The 27,991-nt window shown below is 43.7% G+C and overlaps 1 protein-coding gene across 1 annotated transcript in view; it reads left to right on the top strand.

Annotated features, from left to right (window-relative positions):
• Positions 1-27,991, top strand: part of RHBDF1 (rhomboid 5 homolog 1) — a 107,088-nt gene that overhangs the window by 35,535 nt on the left and 43,562 nt on the right. Inside the window, exons 2-3 of the mRNA XM_077828703.1 lie at positions 19,793-19,934; positions 26,274-26,404. Coding sequence (XP_077684829.1) covers positions 19,815-19,934; positions 26,274-26,404 — 251 coding nt within the window. The 5' untranslated portion in view covers positions 19,793-19,814. The remainder of the gene's footprint in view (positions 1-19,792; positions 19,935-26,273; positions 26,405-27,991) is intronic.

The raw sequence follows: 27,991 nt of genomic DNA, 5'->3' as shown, positions 1-27,991 counted from the left end.
TGTGAGCGGGTACCGAACTATGCCCAGAATGCCGGGCTTCATACTCTGTGCCTCCTGTCCATGCTCCTTCTTGGTCAACAGTGAACACCAATGCTGTCTTTACTGCTTGGGGGACGCTCACGTTGCATCCAGGTGCAGTATTTGCCAATCCTTCCCCAGCTGCAAACCAAGAAGACCGGGCTCGATGCCTCTGGAAACACCACCTGGAGCTTGCCATGAGGCCTCACTCAGACCTAGGCTGGGGAAACCCCCTCCCGCCCCGTAATCCTCTAGACCAGGGGTCGGCATCCTTTCAAAGAGCCGTTTTTTTGTCCTTGAACAAAATATTTCGAGAGCCACATCACTTGCAAAGCTACTTGTAGATTTAGAATTTATCAGCAAATAATAATTGAACATATTTAAGTTATTACTACTCACTAATACTTTTAATGTGACTTCAGCCTTTTGAATTTGAATATAAACAGGAGGGGGCTCTGGGCTGGGACAGGGGATTGGGGTGTAGGAGGGGGTGTGGGGTCTGTGAGGGAGTTTAGGAGCAGGAGGGAGTTCTGACCTGGAGCAGGGGGTGGGGTGCAAGAGAGTGTGCGAGGTGCAGGTTCTGGCTGGGAGGTGCTTGCCACAGGTGGCTTGCGGATGGCGGTGCAGCAGGGCTAAGCAGGCTGCCTGCCTGCCCTGGCCCCATGCTGCTCCCGGAAGTGGCTGGCTGCTAACACATCTCTGCGCTCGCCTGGCCTGGGGAGAGGCGGCTCCGTCCCCAGCACTGTCCTCACAGCTCCCATTGGCCGGTTGTAAATCCTCCTTAGTCAAAGCGGCAAGGTGAATATTGTCTGTGAATATAAGGTTATGCACTGTCCTACCTCGTAATATGACTCCTCCTGCTTCATCTCTCAGTGCTACAGCCATTACTGCTTCCAGTATTAAATGAACAAATTGAACTAATTCCGGCAGGATTCATTAAATATTAACACCAACAGTCTGGACAATTCCTTCGTGAACTCTCTTAAAACTTCTGGATGCAAGTTATCAGGGCCTGATGGTTTTAAAATATTTAACATCAGTAGCTGCCATATAGCATCCTCCTTAGTTGGAATGGAAAGTATTTCACCATCAGATGATATGAGCACATCATCCAGCTTCTTTGCAAATGCAGAACAGAAATATGTATAGAACACTTCTGCCCCATTTGCATCATTGATAACGTTACCATTTTCACGTAGTGTACAACTTTCCTTGTTGCTGTTCATTTACAGTAGCACTCATTGTGTGCGAGGTGCTCACCAACACTTGAGGAGGAGGTTCCTGTTCTGAGAACTTCATAATATAATGACAGAAGTCAGGAGAAAGGAAATAGCAATTGGCTGCTTATATACAAATCAGCAAGTTTCACTATGGGCAGCATGCAGAGGTAAATCCTTAAAGGGCCTTATGGGGTTAGGATAGGGCATTAAGCCCAGACAGGTCGGACCATGCACAGGGGACTGCATAGAAGAAGGTAGGGAATCTGACTAACTGGTGGGTGAGTTTGGGAGCATTGATAGAGTGGAGGGGACACACATTTGCTGTTGTTGCATTTAAAATGCTCCTTGTTGTGGTGCCTAACCCAGTGGTGAGGGCTGCTGCAATGGAGCTTGTTTGTGGGACTCTAAAGGGTTTAGGATTTGGTGATTGATTGAGGCTGGGCATCTCCTTCAGGATCAGTGCCTTCTCATGGCTGATCGGATCTGTCTTGATTGAAGTTATGATTCTAGTTTGTACTGGCAATAAGTATAAATGAATGTGAGAAGTTGCTCTTAGATATTTTAGCCCTTCAGACATTCTTGAAGTTAGCCATGCAGTATGCATCAGTGAAATGGCTAACTGACGTGAGGGACTGTACGTTAAAGTGGCACTAATGGAACGCTGCAGCTGTATGAAACCCAGCTGTTTGAAAGCCTGGGAATTCAGAGTCGTGGTTGCTGTGAATGTGGAAGCCTCTGAAAGCCAGGAAGTTCAAAATGATACTTGTAGTCCTGGATCCTTTATCCATGCTGCCGACCTCTCTTCTGATGGTTCAGCTGCAGAGCCTTGTGAGGTATCCAGTCAGTGCGTAGTTTGGGTGATGGATGATTTAAATCAAGACCTTTGATTCATAGTGGAACTATGATTGAGACTGGGTTGTATCGGGCTGTAAATGGAGGGATAGGGGAGGGGATGACATGCAGGAGTGTCTGGTGAGGTCCATGGCCTATGTGTATGTGGGGGTGTCTGAATGAACAGTATTGGAGCAGTGGTATTTGCAGTGTGCATCAGACCCACCATCTCTTTGCTGCTAATCATTTTCTGACTTCCAGCTACTGACGCAATTCTGCATAAGATGCTTTACACTACAAAGATTTGCTTCCATAGCTACATTGGTTAGGAGTGTGAAGAAAATTACCTCACTACTCGATATAGCTATACCAGCATAAACCCTAGTATAGATGCAGTTATTCTGGCAAAGAAGTCTTTTGGAGAACTAGTTTAATCTTTACTGGCAGCAATTCTTTTGCCTGTATGAGCTGTGTCTCCCACTGTGGGAGGGAGTTTGCTGGTATAGTGCTGTTGGAAAACCTATACTAGGAAACCTTTAGTATAGAGCATAGAACAAGACCTGCTGTTAGTATCTGTAGCCCCTGTTCCTGGATAATCGAAGATACAGATACTGCAAGGATGGGTGCTTTGCAAAGGCAAAAGAAAACAACTAGCAGTTATCAGGCGCTGAACTCTGAACATTGTGTTTGTGATGTGTTAATACAGTTTTGTTACACAGGAGATTTGTATGTGTGCATGAGTGCATTCGTGAGGGAGCGTTCATTATGTACGGGGGGGTCATTCAGAGGGGTGAGTGGGGGAGAGGTGTGTGTGTAGTAGAGCTGGCTGAAAGTTTTCATTCAAAACTTCGGAAAAAATTTTTTTCTTCAAAATGGAAATGTCAGTGGGAAATGTTTGCTTTTGACTAATTTTATTGTGTTTCTTTTTTGTTAGAAACTACCAACCCAAATGCCGATTTTTGTTGTTTTTGTTTCTGGGAGCCAAAACCAAAAATCTCAACTAGTCAGGCAAAAATTTTCAGTAAAATCCCCAAATTTTTGCCTGATCAGCCAGAATTGTGTGATTTCCTGTTGTTGAAAACAAAAACCAAAATTTTTCCTTTGTTGAAATTTTTAACAAGGAAAAAGCTGATTTTCCCAGCCAGCTCTAATATGTAGCAAATTGCAAGGTTTTATGAACCTGACACACAAACATGCACCCATACCCTCATGTACCCATCCCTTTAATTTACACACATTCCTCTCCACATGCTCATGAACATCCACTCAGTTACATTTGTACTCCCTCTCACACAAAGACAGTTGTTCTGTTCCCTGGGTAATACGTCTGCTGTGGCATCTCTGGTAGTATGCACCATATGTGCCACCCAGAGCGAGTGTGCAGGAATCCTTTGCTCCCACATGCTGAGTGCTCTCAAATTCCCCAAGCCCGTGACATGCGGTGAGGAAGGCAGGAGCTGCAGCACTGGGGCCTTGGAGCTGGAAATGGAGTGAGCTCCTCACAGCAAGCAGAATGGTGGGTTTGCCTTTGGTGAGTGCCTTACCTCCCCTCCCCCCAGGCTGCCAGGACTGCTTCCTCTTCCCCTCCTGTTTTGTCATTCAGGATAGAGGATGTTCTAAGAGTCTAAGAGCAACAATGACCAGTTGGACAAGCCTTGTGGAAGGCTGCCAAGTCTCACAGTGGTGTTTAAGTGACGTGACTGAAGGAGTACACAGTAACAGGATATGACACAATGGTTGGCTGAGCAAAAGCAGGCCATATGGCTCTGGAAGAGACATGGAGTGTAATGGTGACGAAATCTATAGGGTTCTATGGAAATTACTCTAACATGTAGCCTTTAAAGGGAAGAAGGGACTTTCCATGGAATTGTTATCCGGTTGAGAATAAGATTCCTGCCCTACTGTTGTGTAGATTGGTTTAGAAATTCTACAGCAAGGTTTTTATTCTGTTTGGGTCACTAGAGACTTTTCTAGAAGTGGCTTTTGCCTGAGGATCCCTGGACTTAACCACCTACTCTAGGATTTAACCCACTAACTCCCACCCCTTGTTGGGTTGTGTCACTGATGTGGCAGATTTCGGTTTTATGCTTTCCCCAATGACTGCTTCACTTTGGCCTAGGGGTTCTTAAAGCATCTTACCTTGAGAAACTGTGCCTCAAAGCTCACATGCAGAATTTGTGTGTGTCATTACCATGAGTGGATTTGCAGTTACCAGCTGAGTGAATGTAACAAACCTTCTCCAAGTGTGTGCACAGTTGTGGTACCTGTGTTCAAGTTATGTACATGGATTCCTGAAAACGTGACCCCTTGCCAGTATATTGGGTCCAAGATCTGTACAGTACTGTTTGGTGACCTGGCGAGAGGCAGGTGTTCAAAATCCCTGTAATCTAGAGTTTACTCATCTAGAATGGCTGCTCAGGAGAGAAGTTGTTCACTAGCACCTTACAGTGTGTTTAGCATCTTGGACTGGCTGGGAAAAGTGACATTCTTGGGAGGTGGGGCATACAGTTCTCCAACAAATGGTGGAAGTGGAGCAGCTTTGGAGGGGTCCCTGCTTTCCCAGTACAGCCAGGAGCGATCCCCTCTGAGACACCCTCCTTCCCTTGCTGGGCTTCAGAGTCTGAGCGGGAATGTCTGTGCTGCTATTTTTAGCATTATAGCATGAGGCCCATGAGCATGAGTCTGTAGACCCGGGCTCTGGGATTCGCTGCCATGTTTTTGTTTTGTTTTTCTTTTGTGTGTTGTATAGACATACCCTTGGTAGCAGGAACTCTCTCGTTTTGCAGGGTACTCTCATATAGTTGCCAACTCTTATGATTTTATCTCCAGTCTGGTGAGATTTGGTGCTTCACTGAAAGTCCCAGCTGCTGGAGTCCAGCTATTACCTGACAATCTAAGCTTTCGTTTAAAAACACCCAAAACTTTATAGCCAACCTGTGTGCAGAAAAAAGCTTGGAAACATGGACCCTAAATGTTCCCATGCCAGAAGGGAAGTACAAAGAACACAAAGTAAATATATATATTTTTTTAATATCTTGATTTTTTTCGGGGGGCCTGACTCTCACAATTTTTGAATGAACTGGTGATGCTGCCCTCTGCATGGGCCCTTCTTTATTAAAGGCAAACATGCAAAGTTCCCTCTGTGACCTTCATCACTGGGAGAGAAGCAAAGGCGGCTGCTCACATCAGTCTGTCACTTAGACTCCAGCCTTCTAGCTCTTCGAGGTGGCTGCAGTTTGCTGACCAGGCTGCGCCACTGTCTATTCCATGGAGAGTGCACCCCAGCATGCACAGAAATGGCTCTCCTCTCCAAAGTGACTGGACAAACCAGCTGTATCCTCCAGTCCCTGGGTGGGCCAGCTATGGCTGACAATAAGAAGGATAGGGTGTTCCCATATGCAGTGCAGGGCACACACAGTGAAGCATTGTTGTGCTCACAATGCCTGAGAGAGATGTTTCTGGCCAGTATGGAAAAGGAACCATTTGCCCCAACCCAGGAAATGTTTACATCTTTCTGCAGGTTAATTTCTCATGAGAAAGAGTCGCATTCTCCAAGCTGGAAACTCTGGGGCCCTAGCACTAGTAACAATGCCATGTATCAGCAAGCAGCTCAGCCCTGCATTGAGCTTGCAACCACTGAGGTCAAGTGAATCCTGGGGACAGGAGTGTGGGCTGATCACAGAGCCTGGGATTCCATTAGTCAGGAAAATTTCTTCTGAATGGTTAGTTTGTAAAAGTTATAGACAACTACTTCAAATAGAGGTCATAAAGGGGAATGCTAGGCAACTTTAACTATAAGCATCAGTCCACACTCCACCTATAGCAGGTGTGGGCAAACTTTTTGGCCCGAGGACTACATTTGGGTATGGTAATTGTATGGTGGGCCATGAATGCTCATAAAATTGGGGTTGGGGTGCAGGAGGGGGTAAGGGCTTTGGCTGTGGGGTGCAGGCTTTGGGGTTGGGCCAGAAATGAGAAGTTCAGGGTGCGGGAGGGGGCTCCAGGCTGGGGCAGGGGGGTTGGGGTGCGAGAGAGGGATCGGGGGACATGCTGCTGCCTCTGGGAGCCTTGGCATGTGCACGCGGAGCAGTCTCCAACCCTGCTTCTAAGCTGGAGCGCAGGAGCAGGGCAAGCCCCAGACCCCGCTCCCCAGCGGGAGCTTGAGGGCCGGATTAAACAGGCTGGAGGGCCGGGTGTGGCCCCCAGGCCGTAGTTTGCCCACCTCTGACCTATAGTTACCCATTGGTATTTGGAAATGATCACATCTGTTCAGTGCAAAGAGGGGAAAAAAAAGCCCATTAATTCATGTTTCTCTCACAATATATGCAAAAGCCAAACACTCGTTTCAACAAACTCAGCATAAACGTGCACAATTATTACATACATTTTTGTAAAATTTGACCAGTGGCTTGCTATTTTTCTGAGAATGAGGAAGATTGTAAATGTGAATGTGTGAATGTCCATTTCATGTATTATTCAACAGCATTACAAAATGTTTCACTTTCTGTAACACTGGACTGTATATTCAATAAGGCACTTATGCAAAGGTGGCTAAGCAGATGAGATAAGTTATGAAGTCATAACTAATAATGCACAAGTCTTATGTTATTTAATGTTTCTATAACAGTCGCACACACATGCCCCAGTCAGGATGGTGGGTGCGACACAAACACACGTGAACACGCAGTGCCTTCCCCAAAGAGCTTCTATTGCAGAAGTCTCCAAACTGTGCCCCCTTTGAGAGGGCTGGGAGGAACGTTTTGGGGCGGGGGGCACAGCTGGGGCCCCCACAGGGGGTAGGGAGGAAGTTCCCACCCAGTTCTGCTCCTGGCCCTGTCTGCCAGCCCGGGACTCCAGCTGCCGGCCCCACGCCCGGGGCTCCACTCACCAGGGCTGTGGCCCCAGTCTCAGCCCCCTTACTCCTGAGTGGGGTGCAACCCTGAAAAGTTTGGGGATCACAGATCTTCTGCAAGAAGAGAAGTGAAAAAGTGATAGTTTATTAATAAACAATTTTTAGTTTTGGGCCAGCGTGCAGAAAACAAAGTACTACAAAAAACTGAAACTAAATCCAAAAGGATAAAATGTTAAAATATTTATAAATACGGATTAAAAAGGATATACACCATTAATCTGTATACAATCACCAGGCTCCTTGCCTTTTCGTTATTTTTAGTGGCTGACTATGCAGATAGGGTAACTGCTCGATACGTTGTCAGTTCCTAAAAAATATTCTGTTTTCTGAGAGATCATAGATAAAGGCATCTGGGACAAAAACATGGAAAGCCAGTTTGACCTTAAATGACAACACAAATTACAATGTAATAAATAATAAAGTAAATATTCCACCTGCCCTAAACTGCATGGACAGAGGCATTTACATTTCTCAGTGCCAATATCTTGGCCTTTTAAATAAGTTGTCTGCATTGATTGGAAATGAAGAGCTCCTGAGTGTGTGATTACAAGGACTGGGTAAATATCTGGCATACACAAGTCTGTTTTTGACAAGGGGAGCCAGTGTGACATTTGAAATAGAAACAACTGCTATATCTAGTTGATTATTCATATCCTTTATTCTCAACTTGAATAGGGATTTCACATTTTTAAACTTAAAACTAATCGTTTCCGATTCTCAAACATAAAGAATGCAAAGAATTCTGAACATGCTCTAACTGAGGAAACTTACGTGAGAAAGTCCTGCTGAGCTGTTCCTCTAAGCATAGCCTGGGCAAAGGCTGTGGGTGCATAGTATGAGTATGAAGCCAAAAATTAATATTACAACATTGACTTTGGACAGAATATCCATTCCTGCCTCAGCTCTAAGCACAGAAGCTGGGGTATTATTTGGGAGACCAAGGATCTTTCTAAGAAATTTGTTTTGACTCACCTCCAGTCCCATGGGATCATTCCATCCCCATATTTCTGCACTGTACAAAATTTGAGCTCACAACTTGTCCTCAAACACTCTTATGGGCCCTACGCTACCAGCACTCCCAGCTATCTTCGAGACACCACTGACTTCCTGAGGAAACTACAATCCATCGGTGATCTTCCTGAAAACACCATCCTGGCCACTATGGATGTAGAAGCTGTCCACACCAACATTCCACACAAAGATGGACTACAAGCCATCAGGAACAGTATCCCCGATAATGTCACGGCAAACCTGGTGGCTGAACTTTGTGACTTTGTCCTCACCCATAACTATTTCACATTTGGGGACAATGTATACCTTCAAATCAGCGGCACTGCTATGGGTACCCGCATGGCCCCACAGTATGCCAACATCTGTATGGCTGAGTTAGAACAATGCTTCCTCAGGTCTCGTCCCCTAATGCCCCTACTCTACTTGCGCTACACTGATGACATCTTCATCATCTGGACCCATGGAAAAGAAGCCCTTGAGGAATTCCACCATGATTTCAATAATTTCCATCCCACCATCAACCTCAGCCTGGACCAGTCCACACAAGAGATCCACTTCCTGGACACTACGGTGCTAATAAGCGATGGTCACATAAACACCACCCTATACCGGAAACCTACTGACCACTATTCCTACCTACATGCCTCCAGCTTTCATCCAGACCACACCACACGATCCATTGTCTACAGCCAAGCTCTACGATACAACCACATTTGCTCCAACCCCTCAAGACAGAGACAAACACCTACAAGATCTCTATCAAGCATTCTTACAACTACAATACCCACTGCGGAAATGAAGAAACAGATTGACAGAGCTAGAAGAGTGCCCAGAAGTCACCTACTACAGGACAGGCCCAACAAAGAAAATAACAGAACGCCACTAGCTGTCACCTTCAGCCCCCAACTAAAACCTCTCCAACGCATCATCAAGGATCTACAACCTATCCTGAAGGACGACCCATCACTCTCACAGATCTTGGGAGACAGGCCAGTCCTTGCTTACAAACAGCCCCCCAACCTGAAGCAAATACTCCCCAGCAACCACACCCCACACAACAGAACCACTAACCCAGGAACCTATCCTTGCATCAAAGCCTGTTGCCAACTGTGCCCACATATCTGTTCGCGGGACACCATCACAGGGCCTAATCACATCAGCCACACGATCAGAGGCTTGTTCACCTGCACATGTACCAATGTGATATATGCCATCATGTGCCAGCAATGCCCCTCTGCCATGTATATTGGGCAAACAGGACAGTCTCTACGTAAAAGAATCAATGGACATAAATCAGATGTCAAGAATTGTAACATTCAAAAACCAGTCGGAGAACACTTCAATCTCTTTGGTCACTCGATTACAGACCTAAAAGTGGCAATTCTTCAACAAAAAAAACTTCAAAAACAGACTCCAACGAGAGACTGCTGAATTGGAATTTAATTTGCAAACTGGATACAATTAACTTAGGCTTGAATAGAGACTGGGAGTGGATGGGTCATTACACAAAGTAAAACTATTTTCCCCATGTTTATTTCCACCCTCCACTGTTCCTCAGATGTTCTTGTCAACTGCTGGAAATGGCCCACCTTGATTATCACTATAAAAGGTTCCCCCCTCCACCCCCCCCCCCCGCTCTCCTGCTGGTAATAGCTCACCTTACCTGATCACTCTCGTTACAGTGTGTATGGTAACACCCAATGTTTCATGTTTTCTATGTGTATAAATCTCCCCACTGTATTTTCCACCGAATGCATCTGATGAAGTGATCTGTAGCTCACGAAAGCTTATGCTCAAATAAATTTGTTAGTCTCTAAGGTGCCACAAGAACTCCTGTTCTTTTTGCGAATACAGACTAACACTGCTGCTACTCTGAAACCTGTCTTATGGGCTGGTGCAATTAAGTTGCTTCTATGAGTCCAGATAAAACATAACACAGCTTGCACTGAATTCGAGGTCTTCTCTTTTATTACTTGAATATGCTTATCCCACAAACCATTTTGTGAGAATCACATACCCAGGGAGGGGAAAGAGCTAACTTGTTCAATATTTTGCCCATTGATCCTCCATTTATGCAACCTTCGTCTCCAACTAATGAAGTTTACTTTAGGCATAATTTATCGAGAGGTCCTCCCATAATAGTATAAACCCAATGTATTTAATAAAACGCTTCAATACCAAAGGTGTTTGTGATAGTAAAACCATATTGTCTGCATATAATGACAGACAGTGGGTGATTCATGATTTTAGTGGGAAAATACTGAGTCTCCTTTAATAGTAAAACAACATAGAAAAGTGGTTAAAAGACAGTCCTGTCAACCCCCCTTTGTAATTGGGATGGAATCACTTTGTTCCCCACTCTTCGTCATTTCTCTTCTTGATAGGCTGGATGGGGAATTATCACACAGATAATTTTTCTAGACAGAAATATATTTGCAATGAATTTTACTTTATCTGTTTAGAATAAGTGCTGACTTTCCCCACCTGCACCTGTGCCATTCTAAAGTCATGACCTTAAATCTTAGTGATTTCAGTGAGAGCCAAGGGTACTGAGCACCTCACAGGATTGTACCTTTGGTGATATGCAAGGTTTGGCTTTAAATCAGCCAGTTTGATAGATTCATAGAGTGAATATGCTATGCTTCTCTCCCTGGCACTGGAGGATCATAGATCAGGGTGTCATTAATGCAAGGTGTCTGGGACTCTAGTGTTGGTAATCTTCTCCCCATTTAGATACTCAGAAACTAACTAATTCACTTCTTAATCATCAGTAGGCTAAGAAAATAGAGTTCTGATCTCTCACTGCAATATAGGTTTGTCAGACCTCAAATCGTTCTTGTATCTTTTTTCTGAGCCATTTCTGATTTGTTTCAACATCCTTTTCAAAGTGTGGGCTCTAGAATTTGACACAGTTTCCAGAAGTGGTAGTACCAATGCCATTTATGGAGGTAATGCTGCCGCCTTATTCTTACTTTGTATTCCCCTCTTTATACTTCCAGAGATTGAGTTAGCCCTTTTTGCCACAGCATCGCACTGGGGTCTCATGTTCAGCTGGTTTCCCTATGACCCCTAAATTCTTGTCAGAGTCATTGCTTTCCAGGATCTAGTTCCCGCCCCCCACCCCATCTGTTAAGCACAGCCTGTATTTTTTGTTCTCAGATGTATGAGCTTGCATTTGTCTATATTAAAATGTATGTTGGGTAATTGCAGTGAGTTTACTGAGCGATCCAGTTTATTCTATCTGTGATTTGTCCTTATCATTATTACCACTTCACCAGTCTTTGTGCCATCTGCAAATTGTACAGCAAGGGCATATAAAGCCATTTCTTCCAGATCATTGATAAAGATATTGAATAATTTGGTCCGAAAATCAATCACAGCTGGATCCCACTAGCAGCATCCCCCACTTGATGGTCATTCCCCATTAACAATCTATCCAGTAGCCAGGTTTTAATGACACTGTTTAATATGCGTCGTTGACTTGGTATAGTGCCTATATACTGTGGTACATAGTAGGTCAAATGCTTTACAGAAGTCCAAGTATGTCACCACAATTACCGTAGTCAACCAAACTTGTAATCTCATCAAAAAATTATATCAGGTTAGTTGGACAAGCTCTGTCTTCCATAAAATGAAGATGATTGGCTTTAATTATGCTGTTATTCTTAGTTCTTTACTGATTATATCCTGTATCAGCCATTACATGATTTTGCCCACAGTCAATGTCAGGCTAACCAGCCTATAGCTACGCATTTACCCCTATTAAATATTGGCATTTAGCTCTTGCAGTTCTTTGTAACTTCTCCAGTGTTCCAACATTTATTAAAAGTCAACACGAATGGCTCAGAGAGCTCTGTGGCCAATTCTTTTAAAAGTCTTGAGTGCAAGTTATATGCTCTTGCTGATTTTAAATTATTGAAATGTAAGTAGATGCTGTTTGACATCGTCCCTACTTACTGTTGGAACAGAAGATATTCCATTATCACTGTAACATATTAATACATCACCTCGCTTCTTTCCAAATCCATAAATATTTCTGTAACATTTTATTACTTACCATAGGGAATGGATGCCTGAGGACATTGCTAATGTAGCCTGAGCCTTCCACTTGCAGGTCACCAGCCCAGCTCAGTACAGTTTTAAAGTGGTTGCCTTTGAGTGTTTGGAAGGCATTTGGGGGCTCTTACTTCCCCATTAGAGAGCATTCACCCTGAATGACAAACTTGCAGTGTTTGTTAAGCAAGAGCAAAGCCCTGTGTGACTACTTCTAAGTCAGTTTAGAAATAGCTTATAGTGATTTATTTACCTTCAGCTCGTCATCAACTTCACTTAATCGGTTATAGCCATTTCTAATCCAGTTTAAGACTGTTCACACAGGGTTTGCAAACTGAGCAAGTTTGTGGGTGGCCAACCCCTCAGTCAAACAGGATTGTTCTGAACAATACCTTCCCGACTACCTGGAGTCCCTGCTTTGCAGGTTGTTCTCAGAGTCTGCACCTCAGGTCTGCACAACAGCCTGCTGGAGGATTTGTTCTGCTGCCTCACTGTATGTACTTTTCTGAGTTTCTCTCCATTGAGCTTCAGGTGACCCCTCTTTAGTTCTAAAGCCCAGAGCTGCTCCAACACAGACCTGCCTGTGCTCTCACGTGCACACACACACTCTGCTCCCTCTGGCATTGACTGAGAAGAAATGTGGTTGTGAGCATATGCATGCGCGCACACACACACGCGCGCACACACACACCCTCTCTCCGTCTGGCATTTGGGAACCCGGAGCTGTCTCTTCCATGAGTCAATATAAAGTAAATGTGACCGTTTGGGCACAGAGCTAGCCTCAGCAGTTACCCAGTGTTTTTGCTTGCAGCAGTTCAGGAGAAAACAAATTCCAATAGGAAGTCTTTGGGATTGCGTGATTCAAACTGCAGTGTGTCTATTACAGGAGGTTGGAAAACCCAAGGGATAGCTATGGGGCAGTTCCTGTATTCCTGTTCGTGTCAGACTGTGAAACCAATCCTATATATGACAAATTCACTGACCCACACTGGCCTGGCATGGAGAGGGGTAGTGCAGTGCAGAGGGCAGAGTAAAGCTGCTCCTCTTCCTCATGCCGTTTTCTGCAGTAGGGGGTAAAAACCTGCATCAGGTCCCCGGCTGTTTTTGGTGAAGACCTGTCTGGATGATGCAAAGCCTGACTCATGATGACAGGACCACAGCCCAGCTCCCATGTCACAGAAGGACTCGATGCCTTGTCACCCTCTGAAATAAGGAGATTAGCAGGAGGGAGCTCACTCATGTCCTCAGACTGGGACCCTTTTCATCTGCAGCCCTGAGAAAGAAGCCTCCCACCATTTTGTGATGGTCTCTCTGAGGGTTCCCTGTGGCAGGCCGGTCTGCATCACTTATTACAACTTCTAGCCAGTCCTTCCAGACTGGGGAACAGATGTTTACCACAGTTCCCCAAGAAACTGAGGGTGGGACCATTTCTGCACCAGTGGGCCATGACCTGACCATGAAAACGAAGTGTAGCCCACATACCATTCACATCAAAAACTATCAAGGTGAAACCTCAGCCATTCGCCTATCACAAATGAAACAAAATTCTTCTGCTTGTATCAGAATATACTCCCAGGAGCTGGTTGCTGCTCACAGAATCTCACCAGTTATCTGCTCTCTGACTAGGTGCCCAGCATGTATTTTCTCATTTAAAAAGTATAACAGCAATTTGTTCTCTATAACTAGGAATCTTTAAATCAAGCTTGTATGTCTTTTTTTGTAAAAGGTACATTCTATCTCAATGACAAAATATGGACTGGATGTAAGAATCAGTGGGTGAAATTCCCTGGCCTGTGTTATGCAGGGGATCAGACGAGGAGATCAAAATTGTTCCTTCTGGACTTAAAAAAATCTATGAATTTACAGATTACTCCCATCCCAGGTCTAGCTGACCTGCCTGCACCCAGGGGCTAGCTCCCTGGAAACCCGATCAGAAAGACAATTGGGAGCCACTTCCTCTTTCTCTGTAGTGTTTGACACCTTGTTCTAAATGTCCTGGCTTCCTTTCTCTTTCTTTTGCAATTAAACAAATACCTGCTCTCCAGTTATATGTTCCTTCAGTGGGTTTTTTTGTGGGGGAGACGCATAAGAAGACTGATTCCTGAGCAGATGTCTCCAAAGTAGTAAAGTAGCTGCCATGCTTGCAACAGAGGGTGACTCATGTACAGTTAGTGTTGGGAGAAAAATATGTGAAGGTGCCAGCAAAAACATGCTACACCTCCCAATAGAGTAGCCTTTTGGGTGTGGACCGGACTTTGCCCATATGACTAAGCGTAGCCCAGACTGTAGGATTGCTGTGTAAACTCTTACGCGATATGGGATGATTCATGCATCTGCATTCCCAGCTTGACCTGAGGACTTGTTTGGGCCACGTGCTGGTTTTGATCAGTTCCTAGTATCTTAAGCATTTATGCTGTTAAGTCAAACCCTACTGGCCCTGTAGGCTTTGCTGGAGCCAACGACAGGCTCCATACACAACAGACAAGAAGGTTTCCAGATGACATTGGGTTGGAATTCTTTCTAAGCATTTAGTGAAAATGCAGCTGAGAGTAGAGAGTTGCTTGAGAAGCTATCAATTTAGCTTCTGAGGCATGTGATGTAAGCTCTTCCATAAATACTTGTGTTGTATTTGGTACATGTGAGGCTAGTTGAGTTAAGACCTTTTAGGCAGCCACCAGACTGACACCTCCACACATTGCAGTGGCTGTATGATAAGAGTGTTTCAGGGAACTTTGGCCTCTTATCAGGCTCATTTGACAAATACTATTCACTTCTGAACTGCACTGAGAGTATGTTTTCAGATTCCAGAGCTTGAGAAACCTACCTTGTTCCCAGTCTTAGTCAACGATGGGGAATTTGTCAGCGTATTGCATGTTAGGATAAAATGCAGAAGGCTGTCTGGTAATTGTGCTTTCCCATCTCTTATTCTGACTAATGCTCTGATGCCCTTGTTTAGCTCTGTTGTACCCTGGGGATCAGTATTAATCTCCAGCCTCCCTGGCTGGTTTGTCCTGGCTTGGAATTAGTACAGCTCTGACACCAAGGACAGCAGTAAGGGTGTGCGTGAGAACTAACACCCACATTCCTTTATGGTGCCCTTGGGTATGTGAAGCAGTGCAAGTGGCTGGCATCATTCTGGAGGTTATTGTACATACTAGTTGACTGGTACGATTGCTGTTGCAAGATGGTCTCTATTCCTGGAGCTAGAGGAATCTCTAGCTTTTTAATGCCTAACAGACTACATCAGCATGTAGCAGCAGGAGAACACTGAGTGGAAGTAAGGACGTGGCATTATTTCTTTATATGGCAGTAATGAGACCATTACTAGCTACTGTGTCTAGTTCTGCTGTCTGCAATTCGAAAGTACGTTGACTGATTGGAAAGGGTTCAGAAGAGAGCTACCAGAATGGCTGGAGGTCTGGAAAAACTGCCTCAGTGAGAGACTAAAGAAGCTCAATGTACTTAGTTTATCCAAGAGAAGGTTAAGAGGTGATGTGATCATGGTCTACATGGGGAAGACATTTCTGATAGTAGAGGGCTCTTTAATCTTGGAGCTAAAGGCAAAACAAAACACACAGGTTGGAAGCTGAAGCTAAACAAATTCAAACTGGAAATAGGGTATTTTTTACAGTGAGGGTATTTAATCACTGGGACAACTTGCCTAGGGACATGGTGGATTCTCCATCACATTGAAGTCTTTAAATCAACGCTGGATATTGGTCTAAAAGTCAGAAGTTGTGGGCTTGATGCAGAGTTTACTGGATGAGGTTCTTTGTCCTTATGTGTTTTCCCTCCCGTATGTTGTTGTCCCTGCTGCTGTCTTCTGCCACCTGCCAGATTTTCATGAGAAGGCTGGAGATGGACAAATGACTCATATAAACTCTGCCAATGTATCCCTTCTGCTAGGCAGCAACAGGAGTAACAAGAGCCAGGTTCAACAGAACATCAGGAGTCCCTTTTAAAATAAATAAAATGGTCAGCTCAAGCCCCACCTGACACCTTGTTCATGTCCAGTTTTTAGAAATTTATAATCTAACCATCGGGACCCTTTTACAGGTGATTTTTCACCACTTCCGAGCACAGGGGAGTCCTGGAAATAGGAAACAGGAATCTTTTTTATTCTGTAAACAAGATAGACGTTCCTTAACACAACAAAATAAAATTAGCCAAACCACAAAGTATATATGAAGGGCATGGCCAACTCCATGGGCTCAGTTATTAATTCCCTGGCCTTTTGGGGGGCCTGAGACTTTACTGAAATGCAATCCCCTCAACCAGGCCAAGCTGGGGCTAGTCTGCTCACCCATGTCCAGTTCCCTGACATCAACTCCACAAGGGTCCAGAAGCCTGGGCTGGAAGCCAGCACAAAGCAAGACACCCAGTGTCTGTCTTTCTCCTGTTCATCTTGGGCTCACTATTGAATCCAAGCCGCTATCCATCAGCTCATGGTGACACATTTCTCCCAGCGTATCCGCTTCACACTTCATATAACTGTAACCATTTATACAGTTATATAGCACTGTTTCTCAGAACAGCCCACAAGTAAACTACAGAAATGCAGTATAATAGGCTGTACTTGGCAGTGGTGGTTCAGTTTTAATTCCTTGATAAGGTGTCATTTGCCAGTGAATTTACTGCACTATATTTTGTAAAATTAATGAACTCTTAGTAATCTGAGAGGAGACCTCTCTCCAGATTTGTGTCTGTGTCTTAGATGCTTGCAAATGATAAAGGGACACATTGTGATTTGAAGGTATTGGTTCAACATACAGTCCCCTCCACATGTACTGTGTGGAGGGGATGGACCATGGCTCCACCTCTTCCTCACCCTCTCTGTGGTAGGTAGGGCCCATGGAGATATTAGTAGAGAACCCTACTTAGACAAGTTAGATGTCTTCCAGTCAGCAGGGCCTGATGAATTACGCATTAGAATACACAAGGAACTGGTTGAAGAGATCTCTGAGCCATCAGCGATTATCTTTGAGAACTCATGGAGGATGGAAGAGATACCAGAGGACTGGAAAAGGGCAAATATAGTACCTATCTATAAAAAGGGGAATAAGGACAATCCAGGGAATTATAGACCAGTCATCTTAACTTCAATACCCAGAAAGATAATGGAACAAATGATCAAACATTCTATTTGTAAGCACCCAGAAGAAAATAAGTTAACAGTCAACATGAATTTGTTAAGAATAAGTTATGTCAAACCAAACTAATATCTTTCTTTGTCAAGGTAACAAGCCTTGTGGACAGGGGGGAAGCAACAGATTTCATATATTTTGACTTCAGTAAGGCTTTTAATGTGGTCTCTTACTACCTTCTCATAAACAAACTAGAGAAATATAGCCTAGATGAACCTACTATGAGGTGGGTGCAGAACTGGCTGGAAAACCATATTCAGAGAGCAGTTACCAATGGCTCACAATTGAGCTGGAAGGGACCTGCAAGGATCTGTCCTATGTCCAGTACTATTTGATGTCTTCATAAATGATTTGGATAATGGCATAGAGAGTTACACTTTATAAAGTTTGTGGATGATACCAAGCTGGGAGGGGTACCAAGCGCTCTGGAGGACAGGATTAGATTTCAACATGATCTTGATAAACTGGAGAAATGGTCTGAAGTAAATAGGATGAAGTTCAATATGGACAAATGCAGAGTACTAAACTTAGGAAGGAATAATCAATTGCATAAATACAAAATGGGAAATGACTCCTAAGGAAGGAGTACTGCAGAAAGGGATGTGGGGGTTATAGTGGATCACAAACTAAATATGAGTCAACAATATAATTCTGTTGCCAAAAAAAAAAAAAGTGATCATTATGGGACGTATCAGGAGTGTTATAAACAAGAAGTAATTTCTTCCACTGTACTCAGTACTGATAAGGCTTCAACTGGAGTATAGCATCCAACCCTGGGCTCCACACTTCAGGAAAGATGTGGACAAATTGGAGAAAGTCCAGAGCAGAGCAAGAAAAATTATTAAAGGTTTAGAAAACATGACTGACAAGGAAAGATTGTAAAAAATTGGGTTTGTTTAGGCTGAAGAAGAGAAGACTGAGGGGGGACATAAGTCTTCAAGTATGTAAAAGGTTGTTATAAAGAGGAGGATGATAAATTGTTCTCTTTAATGCCTGAGGACAAAACAAGAAGCAATGGGCTTAAATTGCAGCAAGGGAGATTTAGGGTAGACATGAGGAAAAAATTCCTGACTGTAAAGGTGGTAAAGCACTGGAACAGGTTATCTAGGAAGGTTGTGGAATCTCCATCTTTCATTGGAGGTTTTTAAGAACAGATTAGACAAAAACCTGTTAGAGATGGTCTACTCTAGATAATCCTGCCGCAATGCAGGGACTGGACTAGATGATTTATCAAGATCCCTTCCAGGCCTACATTTCTGTGATTCTAACCCAGGTAAGTGCAAGGAGAATTGGGCCTGAGAAAATATTCATATTTTTCTCCCTCCTCCTTGTAACAACCTTATATGTACTTGAAAACTGTTATGTCCCACCTCAGTCTTCTCTTCTCCAGACTAAACAAACCCAGTTTTTTCAATCTGCCCTCGTAGGTCATGTTTTTTAGACCTTTAATCATTTTTGTTGCTCTTCTCCTGAACTTTCTCCAGTTTATCCACCTCTTTCCTGAAATGTGGTGCCCAGAACTGGCCACAGTACACAATACAATAATTGCTAGCTTGTATTTATACAAACGTGTTTCTGCATCCTCCTCAGCCCACTGCACTGAGGATGCTGAGACAGAAAACAAATTTGTATAAAGGGCTCGGCATATTTGTAAATTTGTATATAGGAATAATTGATGAGGAGGATGATTTGTTTCTGTTTCTGTTGCACACACAGTGCACTTTCCAAACACAATCCCTGCCCGGAAGAGCTCAACCCAAAAAGGCAAAGGGCAGGGAAAAAGGGCATAACCTCTAGTAAAGTGGGTAAGATGGTAATTTGTCACATTGTTGTTAAAACATTTCGTTAACCACAGTGATTTTTATTTAATGCTATTTCTGTACTGTTCCCATATGACTACACTCTGTCCTGGATTTAACCTGGAATTGATGAGCTTCTGTAGTTTGCACACTGAGCTCATTTTTTCTGAGGTCAGTATGTGGTTGGGTTTTATATAAAACAGTTAAATAAAATTGAATTTTAAGACAATAATAGTTAATTAGTGTTTGCCAAAGTCAGAAATACAGTTCTTGGCTCAGGCTCGGCGAGGGAATGGACATGAATCACAAGGAGTTTTCAGAGTGAGGTTGATGGCTTTGATTTGTTGGGAGGGCCCATTGGTTGAATTGGACCCAGGTCCAAATAAGTGGTAATCCATCCTCAGTCCTTGAGGAAATAGTGGCTATTAAGCAAATCTCAGACAGTGTTAATGGAAAGTGAATTTTAAAACAACAACTTAGTGTTCACTCTGGAAACCTGATTCTAGGTGTTCCCTTCCTCCTATTGGAGAACAGAAACATGCCATGTGATCTGTGTGTCTAATCAGAACTTATCAGAACTGCTGGGAAGGTGACTCTTGAATACCCATAGCAAACTGCTCACAAAACTGCAACAGCAGATTAGTCACAGAAAGTACTCAGCAAATCAGCTAACTAGGGACAGGATTTGAGTGAATCGGTAGCTGCTCATAGCCACTTTGTATGCATGATAAAAGGTGAGATCTGCCTGACAAATGAACGGCATGGACTCCTTCCAAACTCAATGATCTCTTCCCTTTTCCTCAGGCCTGAGGACTGAGACAGGAAGATGTCTGAAGTGCGGCGTGACAGCACGAGCAGTTTGCAGCGGAAGAAGCCGCCATGGCTCAAACTCGACATACCGGTGCCCATCTCTGTGGCAATGCCTGAGGAGCCCACCTTTGTGCAGGTACTGGTATGAGTAATGTACAAAGATCGGGGAGGGGGCATAAGGAATGAATATGTGAGTTCAATGTAGTCTGTACGCACAATGGGAAGGGATTTGGATGCTTAGAGCTTTGGACTCTACTGTGTTGAGAGCCTGTTTGCATTATATGGTCTAGGGATACTTTATTATATGGCATTATATGGTCTAGGCCTCCTAGATACAAAACAAGTAGGGCATATTAAATGGTTATTAAGTTACAGGGGTAAGGATGGAAACGAGAGCTTCATTTAAGTCAGGTGATCTGAATTGTACCTTCCAACAGACAAAGGGAGGCAGAAGGTGGGTTGTCTGGAAAGAAAAGATGAAGAGTAAGTGGAGTGTTAACATGTCAGTATGCCAGGAGCATGGGAAATCAGCAACAACCCAGTGGATCCTAAGAGCCACACAATGGACTACAGTACCAGGGAGAATGAAAAAATGGGAATGGGGCGGTTACATATATATCAAGGGCAGAGAGGAACTGGGAAGAAAGTAGCTCCATTAATAAGTGAGGAAGGGATGAAATTAACAATTCATAAATAGCTGATAGTGAACTCTTCTTTTTAAACTTGTCTTCAACAACAAAAAAAATAGTGGGAAGGTGTTTAGTACAGGAAGTAAGGTAGGAATAGCCTGTACAATAACTATTGATAAAAGGCAGTTAAGAATTAAATACGTAATAAGTTCCATATGGTGATGCTGGCATCTATTATCCCCTCCCTTCCCCGTGGAGCCTGGTTTGCAACTCTTGATATGAAGGACGTCTATGTCCACGTCGACATTCACCCAACCCACTGGAAATTTCTCCCTTTCCGGGTAGAACTACACCACTACCAGAATGGTAGTTAGTCATTATTTAACTGCATCACATTGTTGGCTTATATTCAAATTGTGATCCACTATCACCCCAGACCCTTTTCAGAAGTACTACCACCTAACTAGTTATTCCCCATTTTCTATTTGTGCATTTGATTTTTTCTTCCTAAATGCAAAGTACTTTGCTTATCTTTATTGAATTGCATCTTGTTGAATTCAGAACAATTCTCCAATTTGTCAAGGTCATTTTGAATTCTAATTCTGTTTTCGAACGTGCTTGCAACTCCTCCCAGTTTGGCGTCATCTGCAAATTTCATAAGCATACTCTCCACTCTATTATACAGGTCATTAATGAAAATATTGAATAGTACCAGACCCAGGACTGACTTTTCTGACATCCCACTAGATATGACTTTTTGGTTTGACAGTGAACCATTGATAACTACTCTTTGCATACAGTCTTTCAACCAGTTGTGCCCCCACTTTATAGTAACTTCATCTAGAATGCATTTCCTAGTTTGCTCGAGAGAAAGTCATGTGGAACTAATCTCCATGCTTGAATAATAAGAGTATAGAAGTAGGGAATGTTCTATCGACCACCTGACCAGAATGGTGACAATGGTTGTGAAATGCTCAGGGAGATCAGAGAGGCTACAAAAACAGAAAACCCAATAATAATGGTGGATGTCAACTATTCCCTTATTGACTGGGTACATGTACCTCATGCAGAGATAAAATTTCTAGACACCTTTAACAATTGCTTCTTGGAGCAGCTAGTCCAGGAATGCACAAGGGGAGAGGCATTTTTGATTTAGTCCTAAGTCATGGAGTCCTAAAGTACACAGGATCTGGTCCAAGAGTTGAAAATAGCTGAACTGTTCGGTAACAGTGAATATAATGTAGCTAAATTTAATGTGCTTGTAGGGGGGAAAATGCCAATGAAACCCTCCACAGTAGCATTTAACTTCAAAAAGGGCAACTACCTAAAAATGAGGAGGCTAGTTTAAAAAAAATTAAAAGGAACAGTCACAAGAGTGAAATGCTTGCAAGCTGCATGGAAAATATTTTAAGATACCATAATAGAGGCTCAAACTGAATATATACACCAAATAAAAACAACAAAAAAACAGTAAGAGGACCCAAAAATGCCCCCGTGGCTAAACAACATAATTAAAGAGGTGGTTAGAGGCAAAAAGGCATCCTTTTAAAAATTGGAAGTCAAATCCTAATGAGGAAATTAGAAAGGAGCATATATATACTCTGGCAAGTCAAGTGTAAAAATGTAATCAGGCAGGCTGAAAAAGAATTTGAAGAGCAACTAGCAAGACGCAAACGAAAGCAACATTTTTTTTTAAGTACATCAGAAGCAGGAAGCCTGCCAAACAGCCAGGGGGCCACTGGATGATCCAGGTGCTAAAGGAGCACTCGAGGAAGACAAGGCCATTGTGGAGAAGCTACATAAATTCTTTGCATCCGTCTTCACTGGAGAGGCTGTGAGGGAGATTCCTTAGGTGACAAATCTGAGATACTGTCCCAGATTGAGGTGTCAATAGAGGAGGTTTTGGAATAAATTAAACGGTAATAAGTCCCTAGGACCAGATAGTATTCACCCAAGAGTTCTGAAGGAAATGCAGATATGAAATTGCAGAACTACTAGCTGCAGTATGTAACCTATTGCTTAAATAAGCCTTTGTACTAGATGCCTAGAGGATATCTAATGCAAAGCTGATTTTTAAAAAAGTGTCTAGAGGTGATCCTGGCAATTACAGGCCGGTAAGTCTAACTTCAGTATGAGGGAAATTGGTGAAACTATAGGAAAGAACAGAATTATCAGACGCATAGAGGAACATGATATTTGAGGAAGAGTCAACTTGGCTTTTGCAAAGGAAAATCATGCCTCATCAAATCTATTAAAATTCTTAGAGAGGATCAACAAATGTGGACAAGGATGATCCAGTTGATATAGTGTACTTGAAGTTTCAGAAAGCCTTTGACAAAGTCCCACACCAAGGGCTCTTAAGCAAAGTAAGCTGTCATGCGATAAGAGGGAAGATCCTTTCCTGGATCAGTAACTGGTTAAAAGATAGGAAACAAAGGGTAGGAATAAATGGTCAGTTTTCACAATGGAGAGAGGTAAATAGTGATGTCCCCCAAGGACATATTCATAAATGATCTGGGAAAGGGGGTAAACAATGAGGTGGCAAAGTTTGCAGATGATACAAAATTACTCAAGATAGTTAAGTCCAAAGCAGACTGAAGAGTTACAAATGGATATCACAAAATTGGGTGACTGGGCAACAAAATGGCAGATGAAATTCAATAATGATTAATGCAAAGTAATGTTAATTGGAAAACATAATCCAACTATACATACTAAATTAGCTGTTATCACTCAAACTGTGATCTTGGAGACATCACGGCTAGTTCTCTGAAAACATCTGCTCAATATGCAACAGCAAACCCAAAAGCTAACAGTGTTAGCAACCATTACGAAAGGGATCGATAATAAGACAGAAAACGTAATAATGCCGCTATAGACATCCATGGTAACCCACACCTTTACACTGCATGTGATTCCAGTTGCCCCATCTCAAAAAAGAAATATCAGAATTGGAAAAGGTACAAAGAGGGGTAACAAAAATGATTAGGGGTATGAAACAGCTTCCATATGAGTGGAGATTAAAAAGATTGGGATTGTTCATCTTAGAAAAGATGACAAAGGGCTGATATGATAGAGATCTATGAAATCATGAATGATGTGGAGAAAGTCAATAAGAAAGTATTATTTACCCCCTAGGGATCACCCAATGAAATTGAATAGGCAGAAGGTTTAAGACGAACAAAGGAAGTACTTCACACAATGGAGAGTGAACCCGTGGAACTCATTGCCAGGGGATGTTGTGAAGGCCAAAAGTATAACTGGGTTTAAAAGGAATTAGAGAAGTTCATGGAGGATAGTCCAACTATTGGTCTTAGCCAAGATGGTTAGGGATGCAACCCTGTGCTCTCAATGTCCCTAAGCATCTGACTGCCAGAAGCTGGGTTTGGACAACAGGATGGATCCACTTGATAACTGCCCTGTTCTGTTCATTCCCTCTGAAGCATCTGGCATTGGCTGCTGTCACAAGGCAAGATACTGGGCGAAATGGACCATTGGTCTGACCCAGTGTGACCATTCTTATGTTCTTACAGTGTCAAAAGCCTTACTAAAATCAAGAAAGACCATATTTAATGCTTTTCCTCTATCCACTAGGCTATTAACCCTTTCAAGGAAGGAAATTAGGTTGGTTTGGTATGATTTGTTCTTGACAAATCCATGCTGACTATTCCTTTCATAACCCTGTTATCCTCTGATTGTTTAATAATTTGTTCCACTATCTTTCTAGGTATTGAATTTAGGCTGTCTGGTCTATGATTCCTTGAGTCCTCTTTGTTCCCCTTTGTAAAGATAGGTACTATGTATCCTCTTCTCCAGTTGCCTGGGACCTGACCTGTCCTCCCATGAGTTTGCCAAAGATAATTGCTAATAGATCTGAGATTGCTTCAGCTAGTTCCTTGAGTACTCTAAGATGAAATACATCAGGTCCTGCTAACTTGAATACATCTAACTTATCTAAATATTCTTTAACCTGTTCTTTCCCTATTTTGGCTTTTGTTCCTTCCCCCTTGTTGTTTTAATGCTAATTGTGTTGAGTATCTGGTCACTGCGAGAGAGCAAAGGGAGCGAAGGAGCTGCCTGCAGAATCCTGGGCCAGGCTTGCTAAATGAGCCAGTTGGAGACACCTGTTGCAGGGAAGGAACCTCAAGCAGCTGGTTCCTTCTGAGAGAGCTGAAGCAGTTCTGTGGGGAGAGACTGACACTTGAGAAGCTGCAAGGGAGTCAGCTTGTGTAGGGTAGATGCAAACTGATAGGAGAGGCTCTGTGAGGAAACCATTTCTGCCCCCAGGCTCTGAGGTAAGAGCCAGGCCTTGGAACAGATTTGTGGGGGGCTCTGTGAGTGAGTGGTAAAATTCCTTCTTTGTGTTTGCTTTTTTTGGAGCTTTGTAAAGAAAGAAACCAGACCCCAAGAAGGACTATATTAGGAGGAGAGAGACTGTGTGTGGTTTGTCCAAGGAGCCTTGAGAAAGGGGAAACCGGGGGGGGGGGGGCACTGCAGACATACCTATGGCCATGAGGGGGCGTTACAGTCATCATAACTTTTTTACTGAAGACTGAAACAGAATAGGCATTAAGCACCTCAGCTTTCTTCATGCCAGCCGTTATTAGCTCTTCTTCCCCACTAGGTAGAGGACCTACCCTTTCCTTCGTCTTAATCTTGCTCCTAATATATTTAAAGAACCTCTTCGTATTGTCTTTTATGTCCCCTGCAAGTTGTAACTCATTTTGTGCCGTAGTCTTTCTAATTTTGTCCCTACCTGCTTGTGCTGTTCTTAGCGATTCATCTGTGTTTCCACATTTTATAGAACTGTACTAAATGTATAGTTTGGACAGAATTCTGTGCAGTGCTGAGAGTGCCCCTCTAGGGAAGGCTGCGAGACATTCTCTATTTTAGGCCCTTAGTTTCACACACTCCCTTCTGGGCTGATAAAATGTGGAAACACAGATTATTTTGATTTTCAGGTAATTAAAATGCTCCTGATGGAGTCATATTGGCCTCTTACTATTATTCCTATCTTTCCTTCACATTGGGATAATTTGCTGTTGTGCCTTTTATATTGTCTCCTTGAGAAACTGCCAACTCTCTTGAACTCCTTTTTCCCTTAGATTTTTTTCCCATGAGACCTTACCTACTACTTCTCTCAATTTGTTAAAGTCTGCTTTTTTTAAATCCATTGTCCTTGTTCTGCTGCTCTCACTCCTTCCTTTTCTTAGAGTCATGAAATCTGTCATTTCATGGTCACTTTCACCTATATTACCTTCTACCTTCAGGTTTGCTACCAATTCCTCCCTGCTGGTCAGAATGAAATCTAAAATTCTTGTGTCCCTGGTTACTTCCTCTGCTTTCAGAAACAAAAAGTTGTCCCCAGTGCACTCCAGGAACTTGCTGGAGATCTTGTGTTTTGCTGTATTACTTTTCCAACAGATGTCTGAGTACTTAAAGTCCTGTATTACTACCAGGTCTTGTGTTTTGGATACGATGGCAAAGTCCGTCTCCTCACTCATGTGACTAGTGCCCAGTTCTGGGGTTGCAGCGCTATGAGCCTGGGGGTGTGTAGGGAGAGAGGCCCGGACCATAAGTAACACATCTTTCTCACCTACTCAGCACCGTGGCAAAGCCTAGAGCAGGGGCAGAAGCCTGGTGCAAGAGCTTTGCCACAGACCCGGCCAGTAGCACTTGTTAGCCCATGAGCTATTAGTGCCCTACAGTGAACAAACAGCCCTTGGCTAGGGAAGCTGCTATACTGTTGGTTCCTTTGTGTTTCATGTCCCTGTTGGGTTTTGCTAGGGAATGAATGTGCAGCATGAATGCAGGGGCACTGAAATGCTCCCCACTTTGTTTTGCAGCCATTTAAACGCCAGGCCTTCCTGAGAAGCGTCAGCATGCCTGCTGAGAACACCCGCATCCCCTCCCCGCCAAACGAGGTGCGGCGGCCCATGCTACAACGACAGACCTCCATCACCCAAACCATCAGAAGGTAAGATGTGGCATATTGTGCACACAGAGACTGTTTTAAGAGGGAAAGGTGAAGGCCTTGGGATTTGCTGCTGACAAGCCTCCTGGCTTCGTTTGCACTTTCTGAAGAGATGCAGCAATTTCCTGCTGAGGATTCTGGATGTTGGAGTCCAAGGAGCAGTTTCCTCTACTAACGAGTGGTTTAGTTAGAACTGCTCCTGGGAGATCAGCGCTTGCCTACGTTGCTGCATTACACTCTCTACCTTGCATTAGAAGTGCCTTATCATGATTTTTACTGAACAGAATATTTTCGGAGCGTTAGGACTGCCTGTTCGCTTTGACTTGGTCAAAGCCCTTCAGGAGATTATAGTGTTTGGGAAGATACTTCAAATCATTGCAAAGGGGGCAGGGTCATGGTTCTTGGGCTGCACACAGAGAAGCAGTATGTGCTAGCCAAAGAGCTTCTGTTGTCCTCCTGTGCCCCAAGCCCAGTCCCAGAGGTCTCCTGGGGCCAGCAGCTCTACACCGTCCTCATTCAGGGCCATTTGCACTTGGCCCAGTATGACCTCAAGCTGCTGTTTTGCCAGAACCAATGGAAATGAAGGGCTTCCTTGGCTGAGATCCAGCTGCAGCTGGAAGGGCCATGGGCAACAGTTAGTTTGGACAGAATTCTGTGCAGTGCTGAGAGTGACCCTCTAGGGAAGGCTGCGAGACATACTCTATTTTAGGCCCTTAGTTTTACACACTCCCTTCTGGGCTGATGTGTTCTCGGCTTGGTCTCTGCCCAGAGGGAAGATCTTTGGAAAGTTTGAGCAAATTTCCTTTGGCTGCTTGTGTTTATGGCGTGTCAAACAATGCACTTCTTGCCTTGTGCAAGCAGTCTGACCATCCCTTTTGAAACGGCAGAACCAGCTGATATCTGCCTGACGTCTGCTCGAAAGCTTCTCTCTCTCTCCCAGCAGAAGTTGGTCTAATAAAAGATATTACCTCACCTGCCTTGTGTGTCTGACATCTGTACAGCAGCCTGGCCCTGATGGTTCTTAGGAAGGTACATGTGCCTGGATGTGTTTGGGGAAAGAACCCTTGAAAATAGGCAGTTGTTGGAGAAGGAGGGGATCCTGCTGTGCAGACGTAGAGCAGGGGAGAGAGAGCTGCTCTGCAGCTGTTCCCATGGCATCTGCTTTCTTGGCTGCCACCTTTATGCACTTGGGACTTTTGGGGTTCTGGAGAACTTGGTGGGATGGTGTCTGCCCTCAGGACTGAGAGCAACCCCCTTCCTTGTTAGTGATGTCTGTATATTGGGGTAACATGCATCTGCATCCCCAACTGGTCCTGAAGCCCCAGGTCACATTAACAGGCAGAAGTGACTTTTCTGTCTGTATTAGCATACTGATCCAGTTTCTCCCGGATGTGGCTATCTCCTTCCTGATCCCTGCCCTATGACTTTTGGCCTGGTTAATATTTATCATATTATAGTAGCTGCCAGAACTCCAGACAAAATTGGGGCCCCAGTGCTCTGGGTACCTGAACAAACACAGTGTGAGACTTGCCCCATGGATGAACAACATGCACAGCTGAATGGTCCCCGCTCAGTTATACTCTTTTCCTA

The sequence above is a fragment of the Eretmochelys imbricata genome, chromosome 10 (genome assembly GCF_965152235.1).
Source record: "Eretmochelys imbricata isolate rEreImb1 chromosome 10, rEreImb1.hap1, whole genome shotgun sequence".
NCBI classification, from domain to species: Eukaryota; Metazoa; Chordata; order Testudines; family Cheloniidae; genus Eretmochelys; species Eretmochelys imbricata.
This window is presented reverse-complemented; position numbering and strand designations above follow the sequence as displayed.